We start from the raw sequence: 14,986 nt of genomic DNA on the forward strand, positions 1-14,986 counted from the left end.
ATTTGATGTCCGTGGACGTAACGAAAGCTCAAAAAGTATTTTGTTCATTGGGACCAAATCTAAAGCTCTTTAAAATATCCAAACTGCTGCTGATTTTTTGGAGAAAGTGTAGCTACTCAGATATCAACTTTACTAAAATCACGGTAATGGCGAGTGATTTACAACTTTTTTAAGTGTTCTTTCAAAATCCCAAGTGCTTTATCATGCTTATAAACCAGAGAAACCTGTGGTCTATTGCTTTTATATAATAATTCAGAAGACGCGCGAAATTTCAATGAGTTTACTTGCACAATAAACTATAGCTGATTGACCAATCAGAGCGCGCGCATTGATTTGGTTATTCTATAAAACTAAATAAATTGGTCGATTAAATGATTTAAATAACATTAAGTTAATTTGATCATGATAAGAGTAAATGGTCAAGTAAGTGGATACAACAGAAATGGCTCTCTAAATTTACCCTCTAAAATGTACCTTTTAAAAGGGCAAAATGCCAAAGGTAACAGCAGGCTTAGGATGTTACAATATAGTAAAAGCGTGAGTCATGCGTGTATGTAGCTGCACGAGCAGAAGACGTGGATGTCGACGACGACGTTTGTAAGAACACCATAGATTAAAAGCGAATCAGAATAGGATCCAAAACGTGACATTCCTTTAGCCACCGCGTTCAACATCATTCAACGATATTGAATTGTATAAAGAACGCGGTCACCTCGTCAAACCCGTTAGAAAAGAAACGAAGCGAAAGATTTGTTTAGAACCTTAGTTTCAACCTCACGAGGATATACCCTTCAGGTACATCTTTAGCAGTTCGAGTTTATTTGCATATATGACTCGTGAAGTCTCTATTTTAAAAATGTAGCATTACCCAGCTGTTTTAAAACTGTGATCGATGCTTGAGTGTTCTCTATTTTTTATCTACAGGGCCAAATGCTCCTCCAGCCAACGTCACTGGACGTAATCTAAGCTCAACGAGTATTTTTGTTCAGTGGAACCAAGTTCCAGAAGATGATCGAAATGGTGTTATATTGAGATACACAGTTACCTTCATGGCATTGCCTAATGGGTATCAACAAACTGATAATGTGACTGCTCCAACAACTAATTCTACTCTGGAAGGTCTGAATGAATACACCAACTACAGCATAACAGTGTTTGCATCTACTATCAAAGGAGATGGAAATGAAAGTGTACCTGTCGTTGTCATCACAGATGAGGACAGTAAGTTTAGCCAGCATTTTTTGTTGCCTCTGTATACAATCGAAGGACACAATTCTCCTGGTTCGTCAGCATATTCACTTGTGATGTTGCTTGTTTATTTATAATGAAGAGCGGACTGACCTCTTCCTTTTAAGTCATTCCCAAATTTCTCCTCTGAAATTAGTTTGTGCAGATCCTTTTTCTGTTGCGGTAATTTTCATGCTTTAGTTTTTGTTGTTGTTTTTCTTTTTTCGCTATTTCTTTATACTTTTGTATTCGTTTGTCCTTTGGGAAAGCTGCTAAGCTGCTACAGCCAAGCAAGTAAGCGTTCTGCCTTGCTGATTGGAATGTTAGGAACCGGACAAGTTAAACCCCATTGCCCAGTTCTTCGAAAGCTGATTAACACTAATCCACCGTTGACTCCTAATCGAGTTGCAAGTGCGTGTTGTCCTAAGTGTAGCGTGTGTATGTATATAGGAAAGAACTCAAGTGAGGCCATCACTACTGTGTGCATGTGATGGATGAAGAACCTTCGCTGATCCACAGCATCAGGAACTTCTTATGCAACACCCAATCACATGCACGCAGTAGCGATGGCCTCACTTGAGTTCTTTCCATATATACATACACACGCTACTTAGGACAACACGCACTTGCACTCAGTACTTGGCTTGGGCCGAGCCGATTTGTCCTCAAACTCCCGCCTGCTCCCGTCTGGCCTTCTAGCTCAGTCGAAAGAGCAACGGTGATCTAATACGGAGGTCGTGGGTTCGATTCCCACCGGGGTCAGAGAGTTTTCTCTGTCCTTGGGTGTTGCATAAGAAGTTCCTGATGCTGTGGATTAGCGAAGGTTCTTCATCCATCACGTGCACACAGTAGCGATGGCCTCACTTGAGTTCTTTCCACCTAATCCAGTTTTAGACTTTTTTTTTATTCTGCCATCAACCACATTACAGTCAATAAAAGATATATTTCAGAAATAAGTATGTAATGGAATATATAATAAAATAATATCATATCCAAGGAACGAATATCTATAAATATCTTATTTCGTATTTATTTTAAAAGAAAAAGGACACAGGAGAAGAGCAAATAAAAGAAAAGAAACAATTATGAACAAAATATGTAGTTCCGTAAAGAAATTATGTGATTAAGTCAGAAGGAATCTTTTGAGTCTTTTACTAAACAAACCAATATTTTCGCTATTAAATTTTTGTATGTCCATACTTAACAAGTTGAAGAATTTTGGACCTTAGGGCCGATTTGAGAATTTTCGAATATTAGTTTGACAACGAAATATGTCAAACAATTTGAGTTTCTAGTGTTGTACAAAGTGGATCTGATGAGTAAGAGTAAACATATCTTGAGAGAAATTGGGAAGGAATCCTTTTTTTGAAAAGATACATGAATTTACCTATGTGATGTAGATAAATATCAGGGAATTTTAAGGAGTTTCTGCAGGTGATCTTTTTTTTTTGTTGTTTTTTTTTTTTTTTTGAAAATTTATTTTTTAACACATACATCAATTTACAAAAGTAAATACATAAATCCCGGTTTGAACGAACATCTACTACTATCCTTGTTCAGTGGGACAACATGCCCCTTCTGGTAAAAATGGTGTCATAACAAGCTACACCATGAGCTATCAAGCAACAAGCGAAAAAATTGTGAATGCACCCAAGAACACCACGATTATTGTGGCTGTAGCAATGCACGCAAACTTGACTAATCTGCTAATCCCTCTCTTTGGGCCTTTATCCTAACAATTGGTTTCAGATTTTGTTGTTACTATTTCAATACAGAGGGAAACGCTCCTCCATTTGATGTCCGTGGACGTAACGAAAGCTCAAAAAGTATTTTTGTTCATTGGGACCAAATCTAAAGCTCTTTAAAATATCCAAACTGCTGCTGATTTTTTGGAGAAAGTGTAGCTACTCAGATATCAACTTTACTAAAATCACGGTAATGGCGAGTGATTTACAACTTTTTTAAGTGTTCTTTCAAAATCCCAAGTGCTTTATCATGCTTATAAACCAGAGAAACCTGTGGTCTATTGCTTTTATATAATAATTCAGAAGACGCGCGAAATTTCAATGAGTTTACTTGCACAATAAACTATAGCTGATTGACCAATCAGAGCGCGCGCATTGATTTGGTTATTCTATAAAACTAAATAAATTGGTCGATTAAATGATTTAAATAACATTAAGTTAATTTGATCATGATAAGAGTAAATGGTCAAGTAAGTGGATACAACAGAAATGGCTCTCTAAATTTACCCTCTAAAATGTACCTTTTGAAAGAGCAAAATACCAAAGGTAACAGCAGGCTTAGGATGTTACAATATAGTAAAAGCGTGAGTCATGCGTGTATGTAGCTGCACGAGCAGAAGACGTGGATGTCGACGACGACGTTTGTAAGAACACCATAGATTAAAAGCGAATCAGAATAGGATCCAAAACGTGACATTCCTTTAGCCACCGCGTTCAACATCATTCAACGATATTGAATTGTATAAAGAACGCGGTCACCTCGTCAAACCCGTTAGAAAAGAAACGAAGCGAAAGATTTGTTTAGAACCTTAGTTTCAACCTCACGAGGATATACCCTTCAGGTACATCTTTAGCAGTTCGAGTTTATTTGCATATATGACTCGTGAAGTCTCTATTTTAAAAATGTAGCATTACCCAGCTGTTTTAAAACTGTGATCGATGCTTGAGTGTTCTCTATTTTTTATCTACAGGGCCAAATGCTCCTCCAGCCAACGTCACTGGACGTAATCTAAGCTCAACGAGTATTTTTGTTCAGTGGAACCAAGTTCCAGAAGATGATCGAAATGGTGTTATATTGAGATACACAGTTACCTTCATGGCATTGCCTAATGGGTATCAACAAACTGATAATGTGACTGCTCCAACAACTAATTCTACTCTGGAAGGTCTGAATGAATACACCAACTACAGCATAACAGTGTTTGCATCTACTATCAAAGGAGATGGAAATGAAAGTGTACCTGTCGTTGTCATCACAGATGAGGACAGTAAGTTTAGCCAGCATTTTTTGTTGCCTCTGTATACAATCGAAGGACACAATTCTCCTGGTTCGTCAGCATATTCACTTGTGATGTTGCTTGTTTATTTATAATGAAGAGCGGACTGACCTCTTCCTTTTAAGTCATTCCCAAATTTCTCCTCTGAAATTAGTTTGTGCAGATCCTTTTTCTGTTGCGGTAATTTTCATGCTTTAGTTTTTGTTGTTGTTTTTCTTTTTTCGCTATTTCTTTATACTTTTGTATTCGTTTGTCCTTTGGGAAAGCTGCTAAGCTGCTACAGCCAAGCAAGTAAGCGTTCTGCCTTGCTGATTGGAATGTTAGGAACCGGACAAGTTAAACCCCATTGCCCAGTTCTTCGAAAGCTGATTAACACTAATCCACCGTTGACTCCTAATCGAGTTGCAAGTGCGTGTTGTCCTAAGTGTAGCGTGTGTATGTATATAGGAAAGAACTCAAGTGAGGCCATCACTACTGTGTGCATGTGATGGATGAAGAACCTTCGCTGATCCACAGCATCAGGAACTTCTTATGCAACACCCAATCACATGCACGCAGTAGCGATGGCCTCACTTGAGTTCTTTCCATATATACATACACACGCTACTTAGGACAACACGCACTTGCACTCAGTACTTGGCTTGGGCCGAGCCGATTTGTCCTCAAACTCCCGCCTGCTCCCGTCTGGCCTTCTAGCTCAGTCGAAAGAGCAACGGTGATCTAATACGGAGGTCGTGGGTTCGATTCCCACCGGGGTCAGAGAGTTTTCTCTGTCCTTGGGTGTTGCATAAGAAGTTCCTGATGCTGTGGATTAGCGAAGGTTCTTCATCCATCACGTGCACACAGTAGCGATGGCCTCACTTGAGTTCTTTCCACCTAATCCAGTTTTAGACTTTTTTTTTATTCTGCCATCAACCACATTACAGTCAATAAAAGATATATTTCAGAAATAAGTATGTAATGGAATATATAATAAAATAATATCATATCCAAGGAACGAATATCTATAAATATCTTATTTCGTATTTATTTTAAAAGAAAAAGGACACAGGAGAAGAGCAAATAAAAGAAAAGAAACAATTATGAACAAAATATGTAGTTCCGTAAAGAAATTATGTGATTAAGTCAGAAGGAATCTTTTGAGTCTTTTACTAAACAAACCAATATTTTCGCTATTAAATTTTTGTATGTCCATACTTAACAAGTTGAAGAATTTTGGACCTTAGGGCCGATTTGAGAATTTTCGAATATTAGTTTGACAACGAAATATGTCAAACAATTTGAGTTTCTAGTGTTGTACAAAGTGGATCTGATGAGTAAGAGTAAACATATCTTGAGAGAAATTGGGAAGGAATCCTTTTTTTGAAAAGATACATAAATTTACCTATGTGATGTAGATAAATATCAGGGAATTTTAAGGAGTTTCTGCAGGTGATCTTTTTTTTTGTTTTTTTTCTTTTTGAGAATTTATTTTTTAACACATACATCAATTTACAAAAGTAAATACATAAATCAAGAAAAACACACATGTTATATATACGTAAAAACTCACACACGCACATTTGACACACTCGTATGCACAGATCCACACACTCATACGATTTACAGATACCACGCCCACGGCTCCAGCCTGCACCAAGCAATAAGACAAAGAGTTTCCTTCAGAAGTTATAATGTGAAAGGAAAAGGGGGAAATCTTTTATCCTTGGAAGAGAGAAGCGTGTCTTGCATGTCCAGATGTACATTCTTGCAATCAAAAATAAAAACGGATGATGTTTATGATTAAATAGGTGAGGCTTCAAACCTATTAGAAAGGATGGCGTTGATTCGGGTGCGCATTGCGGAGTTTCAAATTTCAACAACCATTCCTTAAAACCTGGAATCGCCTTACAATTGCTACAATTGCTGCAGGCAAAAGGAAATCCCTTCTTGGTGCTTGTCAAGTTCGTAAATCTTGAAATATTAGATATTGCTAGTGCTAATCACCCTTACTTGCAGTCGAGTTAGTTCGGGACACAGCTCTCTCCATGCTTGTTACTCAAAAGCATACCGAGCTTAAGCCGACTACGATCTCAATTCACGGACTTAACAGAAACATTTTTATACTACATGTTGTGTAAGATCATCAAATAGATTCGATTTTGCTGTACATTACATATTATGACGTCAAAAGGGAATCGATTACTGAGCCTGCCAGCGTAACCCACTAAAAGAGGGGCATGTATATTTGCCAACCATTTCTCTGCTTTGATAGAATATCGTTAACGAAAAGACCTAAGCACCAAAGCAAAGGAAAATTCGCAGAGAATTCAAGCCCCACTTTGTCATTTGGTGCAACACTTTGAATGACAGTTAATCAGTAAAGATGTCATGCCTAACTTATGTTTCGGCAGCGATATACAATTTTTGACAGCGTGTGTCTATTTTTCGTTGCTCAGCACCAGGTGCTCCTCCCAGCAACGTAAGAGGACACCATACAAGCTCGACGACAATTTTAGTTCAGTGGGGTGAAGTTCCGATTGAAAAGCAGCACGGTGAAATTATAGGTTACACTGTGATCTATTGGAGGACAAAAGATGCAAATAAGAACCAAGAAGAAAAGCATGTACAGGGATTTCAAGCAACGTTGCAAGAGCTTGAAAAGTATGCCGACTACAATGTTGAAGTATTAGCTTCTACAATAAAAGGTCCTGGTCCACACAGTCCTTCAATTAAAGTCACCACAGATCAAGACAGTAAGTAAACACAAGTAGCCGATGGCGTAGCCCACATTTAACTTAACGGTCATATTCTAGCAATTAAACGGTCCTACCACATTAAGAAAAATTATCACAACAGACAGTCATTTGTCGCGAAGATACGTATTAATGGCTTAATGACATATTCGTAATGTCTTAGGTAGTTAAGATTTCTAAAGTTCGATGTGGCGTCTTGAGATCTTATTGGATTTATGATTAAGAACGCATTTCGACCGAATCCTTTCACTGGTGGTGAGCGGTTACAAAGTGGTCACATGACCGGCGAGAGGACGGCAGTTATTGCCTGTACCACAAGGAAGCCCGTGAACAGAGTTGAGAAATAGTAAGGTACTAGCTTATGAGTAGGAGGCGCTTTTGGGCCCTTGATTTTCTGGACAATATCCAGACTATTTATGAGAAATGTTCCCTATTGCCAGCCATGGGATCGATGTTGGCAACCTTGGCTGTGTTGTAAAGAATTCCGCCAACATTGCACACAGTTGGTCTTAAAGGTGCATTTGGTTGAAAAGCTAGTTATTGTTTACTGTCTTCCATAATTAGTTTATGTTCTGATTTATACGCTATTTGCCCAGAACGTGCAACGAACGTTTGGTTTGTTGGGCATTAACTTCTGGTATTTTGAGATGTTGCAATGTTCTCGCTGTATTCAACCTTTGCATGTAATACTGGTCGCTTTATTTAAGTCCTAAACGTGAATAGGGGACTGCAAATCGAGTCAAACCCAATTACCCGGAGAAAACTTCCCGGAGCAGAGTGAAGACCCAACTAGCATATGACGCTAATTCCTGTAATAAACACGAGCTGACACATTGATGGAAGGCGAGTGGACTACCTTTCACTGAATTATAGCTGTGTACTTATTTCTAAACAGTTCGGGTTTTTTTTCCTTTCAGAGCCAACAGAGCCTCCCACAATAACCAACGTCACGGCGCTTAATAGCACTAGCATCCTGGTGGAGTGGTCTCCTGTTCCTGAGGGATCCCGGCATGGCATTATTACGCGCTATACCATAGTGTACACGGACAAGGTAAAAGGGAATAACAAAACAGTGAATATTCTAGCATCTGCATCAAAAACAATTATCACTGGACTGAGGCAGCAGGCAGCGTATTTATTTCGGATTCTGGCTGCCACCTCAAAGGGTGATGGACCATGGAGTGATGTAAAGGAGAAGGATACTTTAGGTAAGAGTGATATCAAATGTGGTCTGGTAATAACTAAATCTGAGTGCTCAATTTTGTCTCGTTCGTTAAAATTGAATGAAAATCGCGTTGACGTGTAGCAAACTCGGAAACCTTTGTCATGACCGCTACTCAGTCTTGGGTAACAGTCATGATTGATCATACTTTTTGTCACTGTAAAATGTAATTCCCCTTAAGGCTTTTGGAAGTGTGACTTGCACTTTTCGTTCATAATTCATGACCGTGAAAAGCAATCAAAATATGAAACAAATTTTCTCGGCATGGTATTACTACACGCTACACCATAAACTACACGGACAAGATAAAGGGGAATGGGATAACAGTGAATATTTCAGCATCAACATAAAAAACGATTATCACCGATTATCACTGGCATGAGGCAGAAGCTTTTTATTCTTTTCGGATTCTGGCTGCAACTTCAAAAGGAAATGGACCCGTGAGTTATCCTCCCATTGAGATGGAAACTGAAGATATGTGAAATCAACAGAGCGATAATGGGCGTAATAGCCTCTTCAGGTCTCGCCTCAAACTTTTCAGCCTACGTGTCGTTTGATATCCGCATGCGTCATCCGAGGCAAGATGTTTTTCAAAGACCCGGTGGTACTACTTAGAATGATCATTTTCTTATTCTGACTAGAGTTGAAGACGATCGGCAAACAATCTTTCGTTCGTTTTTTGTCGCCCGATTACTTTCAATGGGAATGAGTACTGTATCTACGGAGACGGCTGAGAATAAAAAAGAGCAAAACTATTTGAAAAAAAATTTAAACGAGTAATAAAACAGTTATGGAATTTGGCTTTATTATGGTATGAAAATTGCCTCATTATGTTCAGCCTATTCCAAACATTTGGGCTGATAACGTATTTCCCACTGATAACGGACCATCATCTTGAATTTAATGCTCATATTTTGATGTTTTTCTTTTTTTTTTCCAGCGATACCTACGGTTGCTCCTCCTTCTCAGGACAATGTTGGAACAACAGAAGTGAACATCCCGTTTAAAATTAAAGAAACTTTAAGTAGTGGTAAACCAGTTAGGTTAGTTCTTCAAGGTGACAGTTCATTATTTTGTCGTGTCTGGTATTTTAATTTGCGTAAATTGCCAAGCATGCTTGAGAGGTGCTCAGTGACAACGAAAAATGCATTACAATCTTACATATTATGTATCTTATTAAAGTTGGCCTGTTGTACCCGGCATGCGTTTCATCGGGGTCTGGCTTTTAATCGAGAAAATATAGTATTTATGAAGACGCTTCGGATTTTAAGGTTCTCTTTACACTAAAAAATGAATTTTTGGTCTTACTAAATATTAACGGTGAACTATACTGAAATACAGTCTACAAGGTTAACGTATTTAGCGTCTATTGAAATCCGAGCCCCAAATGGGATTTGAATCAGCGATTCTCCGTGATCTAGTACGGATGCTCTAACCACCGAGCTACTGGAGACTCTGTGGTGAGCAAGGGTGGAATGTAGGTATAGACTACGCTTGCATCACGCAGTCACATCGTCCAATTTTTCGATGAGACCATATATGACTCTTAACTGCATCGCGCAGTCACATCTGGGGCTCGGATTTTTCCGAGTTCCCATTTGACGATGCAGAAGATCTTTTTCTTGTACGTGTATTTGTAACATTAATCGCTCGAGTGGTTGGTTGGTTGGTTGCATCTCTGATATGCCTTAATGTGACTGCGTGATGCAGTTAGGGAGGTGTTATCGCCGATATGCCTTAATGTTACTGCGCGATGCAGTTAAGAGTCTCCAGTTGCTCAGTGGTAAGAACATCCGTACTAGATCACGGAGGGTCGTGAATTCAAATCTCATCTGGGGCTCGACTTTTTGCGAGTTCACATTTGACGATGCATAAGATCTTTCATGTATTTCTCACATTAATGGCTTGGTTCATTATTATTATTATTATTATTATTATTATTATTATTATTATTATTATTATTATTATTATTATTATTATTATTATTATTATTATTATTATTATCATCATCAATGACTTAAAAAATCCTTTCACTGCTATATCTTTAATACTTTCTTACCAGCTACTATCGAGTGATCGTGGTGCCATTAAAGGAAGGAGCAGAAGCAGGAAATTCTGCTGATAGTAAATATGAAACTGTCACACTAACGTATCAAAATAAGGAGGAAGGCAAGCCTTATACGACGGCTGAACTTTCGAATAAGAACGCGAGAACATCATTTCCTGTTGGGGATGGAAAGTTTTACTCACGGGGTGGTGTAACAGAGTCTAAAAGAAAGCGCAGGGAAGTGAATGCAGGTAAGTTTCTTTTTTGGAATTCTTGATCCGAGTTATTGTCAAATATTGTATTCCACCTGTTCTAATCCAGTATGCAACAGCTTGTGCACAAATTACACGACGTCTCCATCATAAAAGGCAGAAAAGACTAATTTGCAAAGTACTTTCTGAGACGGTTACCAGAACTGTTTCTGCCGTTGCAATAAGTAGAACAGCATAAGTTGCTTTGTACTGCAAACTCTGGGATCAGTCGAGTTGTTAAGTTAAATTGGCAATGACACTGTTTGAAATCTTTGCAGAGACTAAAAACAAAAATACTGTCTTGCTGAAATAAAATGTGAATGCCCAAGGTATCAAGAAGGTTACGTAAGTCTCTGTGGATCCCTGCAACCCAACAATAAACCGCAATAAACGCCCCATTCCAGACCTTTAAAACTGATTGAATTCAGTGAAAATAAATAGGGGTGGTGTGTGGGAAAATACTGTCTAAGTAGTATATGGGCAAACAAAAGCCTCCAAGGTACACGGAAGCATAAGTCCAGGAACACTGAGGAGAAGGAAGAGAAATCGAAAACAACTGTCAGAAAATTGCTTTTTTGTGCACCCGCTTACTGCTGTTGCTCTTGCTTTACGAATTTTTGAGGTCAAAAAGGTTCAACATTTGGTGAACATTCGTTAGTTAGACTGTTGCTGGGCGAATGTTGGAAGCAAAAACAAAGTTGTGCATGCGGAGGCCGTTCAAACGGTTCCAACAATCGGGCCAACTTTTGAGCCAATCCCATGTTTGCGAGAAATTAGGAACATGAAGGTAGACTCTCCCATCCAGACTTATGCTGAATGCGTTCTGGATGCGAACATACTTGTGTTCTGCAAATGATGAATGGATTGTTCAAACGGCTTCAGCTCCATCCAACCTGTTCGAGAACAAAGTTAATGTTCATTAATGAAATGAAAGTTTTTAATCACTTTCCCGGCCCATTTTTTACCCTTTTAACAATATTGAGCGACCCGTTCAACTCACCAAACATTTGGCTCGACATTGTTGAATACAAGGTCATGTAGAAGCAAATGTTGAGACAGTTTAAACGGGCCTTAAAGAAAACCCGTACGCAGACGCAAATGCAATGCAAACCCAGTTCATTTACGTATATTACTTGCGTTCTTCCGTTTGTGCCTATAGTAGATTAACTGCAAAGAAAAATGAGGTGACCCGTATCCCGGTTATGATGAATTTGAACGCCCGGTCCGGTTCGAAAGCTGGAGTCTTTAAGAAGTTCTACTTTTCCCTTTTCCTTTTGAGTAAATTTACTTATCAGCCGTGTTATGGAAAGAACTTATCGTAAAACTGCACAAGCAAGAGTTGGGTGACTGTTACCTTGGGTGAATACGCAAAATGCGTGGTTACCCCCAATTTTCTTTTTGGATTTCAATAACACTTGTTAAGATATGCTTTTCCGCATAGTCAATAAACCGAGCAAAATACCTTTGAATTAGTAGGCACCGTCCTTAAGAGAGATTTGCGTGATTGCTCTAACCCATAGAAATCTTTGAAAAGTTGACCATTATTACACACCCTGTCCTCTACGAGTCGAGAATATAACGAAAAGGGTATTTCTCACGTTTGGACAAGAACAAGCGTATAATCAGGGTTATATTCTAATCACACTGAAACGATTATAAAATATTTTTTAACTAATCTATATAATCACAAAACACAGAATAGGAGCGGGTATATCGTTTATTGATGCAGCGAGCGTAAAGCGTTACAAAAAACAGCATTACAGTTTCACAAACTCAGAGAAAATTACAACAGTAAATAAAATAAAAAACTAGGGTTGAAAGAGATGCCTCGAATGGCTCTTGCATAACTTAACAACCCTTAAATAGTGTGCTATCCCTTTGAGACACCTACAAGCACGCTAAAAATACTTCAGCAGTATTATGCAACCTAACATACATACTCTCGTGAAACTAACAAAACGTTGCAAAATATATAGGCTATTCAGTTCAACAAGACAATATCTCACTTATTCTTTCGTCCAATGCTGGCCTGTTTAGTGTAGAGCGTTATCCATGCGCGGCGAATTTTCTTCCTATGAGCCAATGCGACGGAGTGCTCTTCCTGGTTCTATAAAAACGCTATCTTTTCCTTTTCTTTTTCAAATCATATCTGAAAGCATTGATTTCTTTTTCCCGAGTTTTTCCATTCTTTGAGTCTCAGCTGCAGTCCAAGCTTTTCAAACGTATCGTAAATATGTGAGCTCACAGCTAAAGAACCTTTTTATCACTTATGTTGCTCGTCAATTTTCTGTCTCCTCACAAGCACTAGCCTCCATAACATGACTATATTATGATTCAGAAGCACACTTGCTTTTACTGAGTTGTGAATTTGCCATGCGTGACTTCGTTTATTTGCTTGCTATGATGTAATAACAATTTCTTTTTTTGTACCCTTACTTTGCAGAAGCCGATATCAAGAAGTATCTTAATGGAGAACTTGATGATGACGCTAAGTACGCGGTTTTTCAGCGCTCTTTTGCTGAAGACGGAGATTATGAAAGTGAAGGATTTATTGAATTTACAACCAAGAAAGACAACACAGTAGCAATCGTGGTTGGTGTTCTTGTGTCGGTACTGTTGGTGGTGGTTATTGTGGTCGGTATATTCATTTATCGTCGTCGAAAAAGACGACATGAAGATCATGGAGACGAAGGCATGCCTATGACAAAAAAGAAAGATCCCCGAAGAGGAACAGTCTCCAGGCTTATGCGAAGAGCAGGAATTGGTATGTTGTACCTTGAGCACACCAAAGACTTTTGGATGCTGCTATTACTGAGGGAAACTGTAAGATGTCTTTACATGAAAACCTGTGACCGTCTGTTAGCAAGCCCCAATGTTCTCGTGTGTCTTCAGTCATATTTCTGTACTGACTCCATTTGCTCCCTTTTTGTATAAAACGAAGAGGGTTACTTCACGGTGGCGTCAGTGTTCTATAATATATCATAAATTAATCCCGGAAGAGATAAGACTCCCTACTTTCTTTATCTTAGGGCGGGGCCTTTTGTGTCAGTGGTTTTGTATTACAGAACTGGTGCAGTGGAAACTTTGTGTCAACTAAAAACAGACCGTCTACTTTTATATTTTTTGTGCAGGCGAGCATGCTGTTGTGCACCCTGCGAGCAGAGCCTCTGTAAAACTCACCTGAGGGCGAGAAAGAGAGGTTCTGCAGAAAACGTGTCAAGTCTTTTAAGTCGCCGCAGCCCAAGTTTCTGGGCTAGTCGCTCCGGTCAAACCGGTTTAGGCAACGCGCGCATCATATTCTTGACAAGGTGAAGGTCAAAATCGAGCCTTCCGTACGAAAATCAACATGGCGACTTGGAGCGCGATCGAGAGTTGGCCTGGGTTTGAAACTGTCTCCAAGCAACGGCTTGCGCATACTCAATAAAGACTTAACACAATTTCTGGAGTCCTTTCTTTCTCGCCGAGTTAAGTAAGGCTCTGCCGGCAGGGTGGCTGTTGTGCTAAGCAACGCAATTCAGAACCAGAGAAATCAACGTTTTTTTCTAATTGCAACTGACAATTGAGCAATTATTGCAATTGTTTGTCCACCACTTTACAGTCTCATCACCTGGTTGCAATCTTGAACACTTTTTAAGATAGTGAACAAAACAAGTGAATAGGACACAAAAAGATACGAAAAATGGGAATACGTTGAGATAAATTTATCCACATAGAATAAACATATTTTGTTATCGGGTTGTACCTTGAAATTTCCCTTTTAGATGTTTCCGGGCGTTACCCAAAACTTTCACCCATATCGAGGAAGCGAGAGTCCGACGTGGATCTGTTTGTGATCAATGTTACAGACTGCTTTGCATTTCTGGTTCCAGCTACACGTAATTCAAGTTTTGGAAAGCTGGTTCTGACGCCACGTTTAGGAACAGACCCATGCCTTTTACTACGAGAGTCAAGTAGCTTCTAGCGTTGATAAATCTTACGTCGTATTTAGCCGGAATAGGAATTTCGTTGCTTTGCTGGACAGCTTTATCCCGTCAACAAAATATTTTTGACCTAACATGTATTTCACCTTGAAAACTAAATTCTTTTCTTATATTTAGACAACCCTAACTTCATCCCAGGAGGGGTGATTCCCGTAGAAGAGTTCGAAGGTCACCTGCGTCGCCTCCACGCCAATGGCGATTTGTTGTTTTCGCAAGAGTACGGCGCTCTTCGCCCTAATCGCGACTTCACTTGGGACGCCTCCCTAGCAGAGGCAAACAGATTTAAGAACCGTTACAACAACATAGTTGCTTATGACCACAGCCGAGTGAAGCTTGCAACGATAGATAATGTTCCTGGCTCGGATTACATTAACGCAAACTTCCTTGATGGTTATGACAAAAAGAAAGCCTACATAGCTACTCAAGGACCCCTCCCAGACACAGCAAACGATTTCTGGAGGATGGTGTGGGAGCAAAACGCCAAAGTGATTGTGATGGTGAG

General features: G+C 39.2%; 1 protein-coding gene across 2 annotated transcripts in view; it reads left to right on the forward strand.

Annotated features, from left to right (window-relative positions):
- LOC137974462 (receptor-type tyrosine-protein phosphatase delta-like) overlaps positions 1 to 14,986 on the forward strand; it is a 78,660-nt gene that overhangs the window by 53,012 nt on the left and 10,662 nt on the right. For both annotated transcript variants that reach the window (XM_068821471.1, XM_068821472.1), the window contains 8 exons: positions 925 to 1,221; positions 3,944 to 4,240; positions 6,688 to 6,984; positions 7,902 to 8,192; positions 9,147 to 9,249; positions 10,269 to 10,504; positions 12,948 to 13,268; positions 14,602 to 14,981. In XM_068821471.1, the coding sequence (XP_068677572.1) occupies positions 925 to 1,221; positions 3,944 to 4,240; positions 6,688 to 6,984; positions 7,902 to 8,192; positions 9,147 to 9,249; positions 10,269 to 10,504; positions 12,948 to 13,268; positions 14,602 to 14,981 (2,222 nt within the window). The remainder of the gene's footprint in view (positions 1 to 924; positions 1,222 to 3,943; positions 4,241 to 6,687; positions 6,985 to 7,901; positions 8,193 to 9,146; positions 9,250 to 10,268; positions 10,505 to 12,947; positions 13,269 to 14,601; positions 14,982 to 14,986) is intronic.

Source organism: Montipora foliosa, chromosome 10 (genome assembly GCF_036669935.1).
Source record: "Montipora foliosa isolate CH-2021 chromosome 10, ASM3666993v2, whole genome shotgun sequence".
Lineage (NCBI taxonomy): Eukaryota > Metazoa > Cnidaria > Anthozoa > Scleractinia > Acroporidae > Montipora > Montipora foliosa.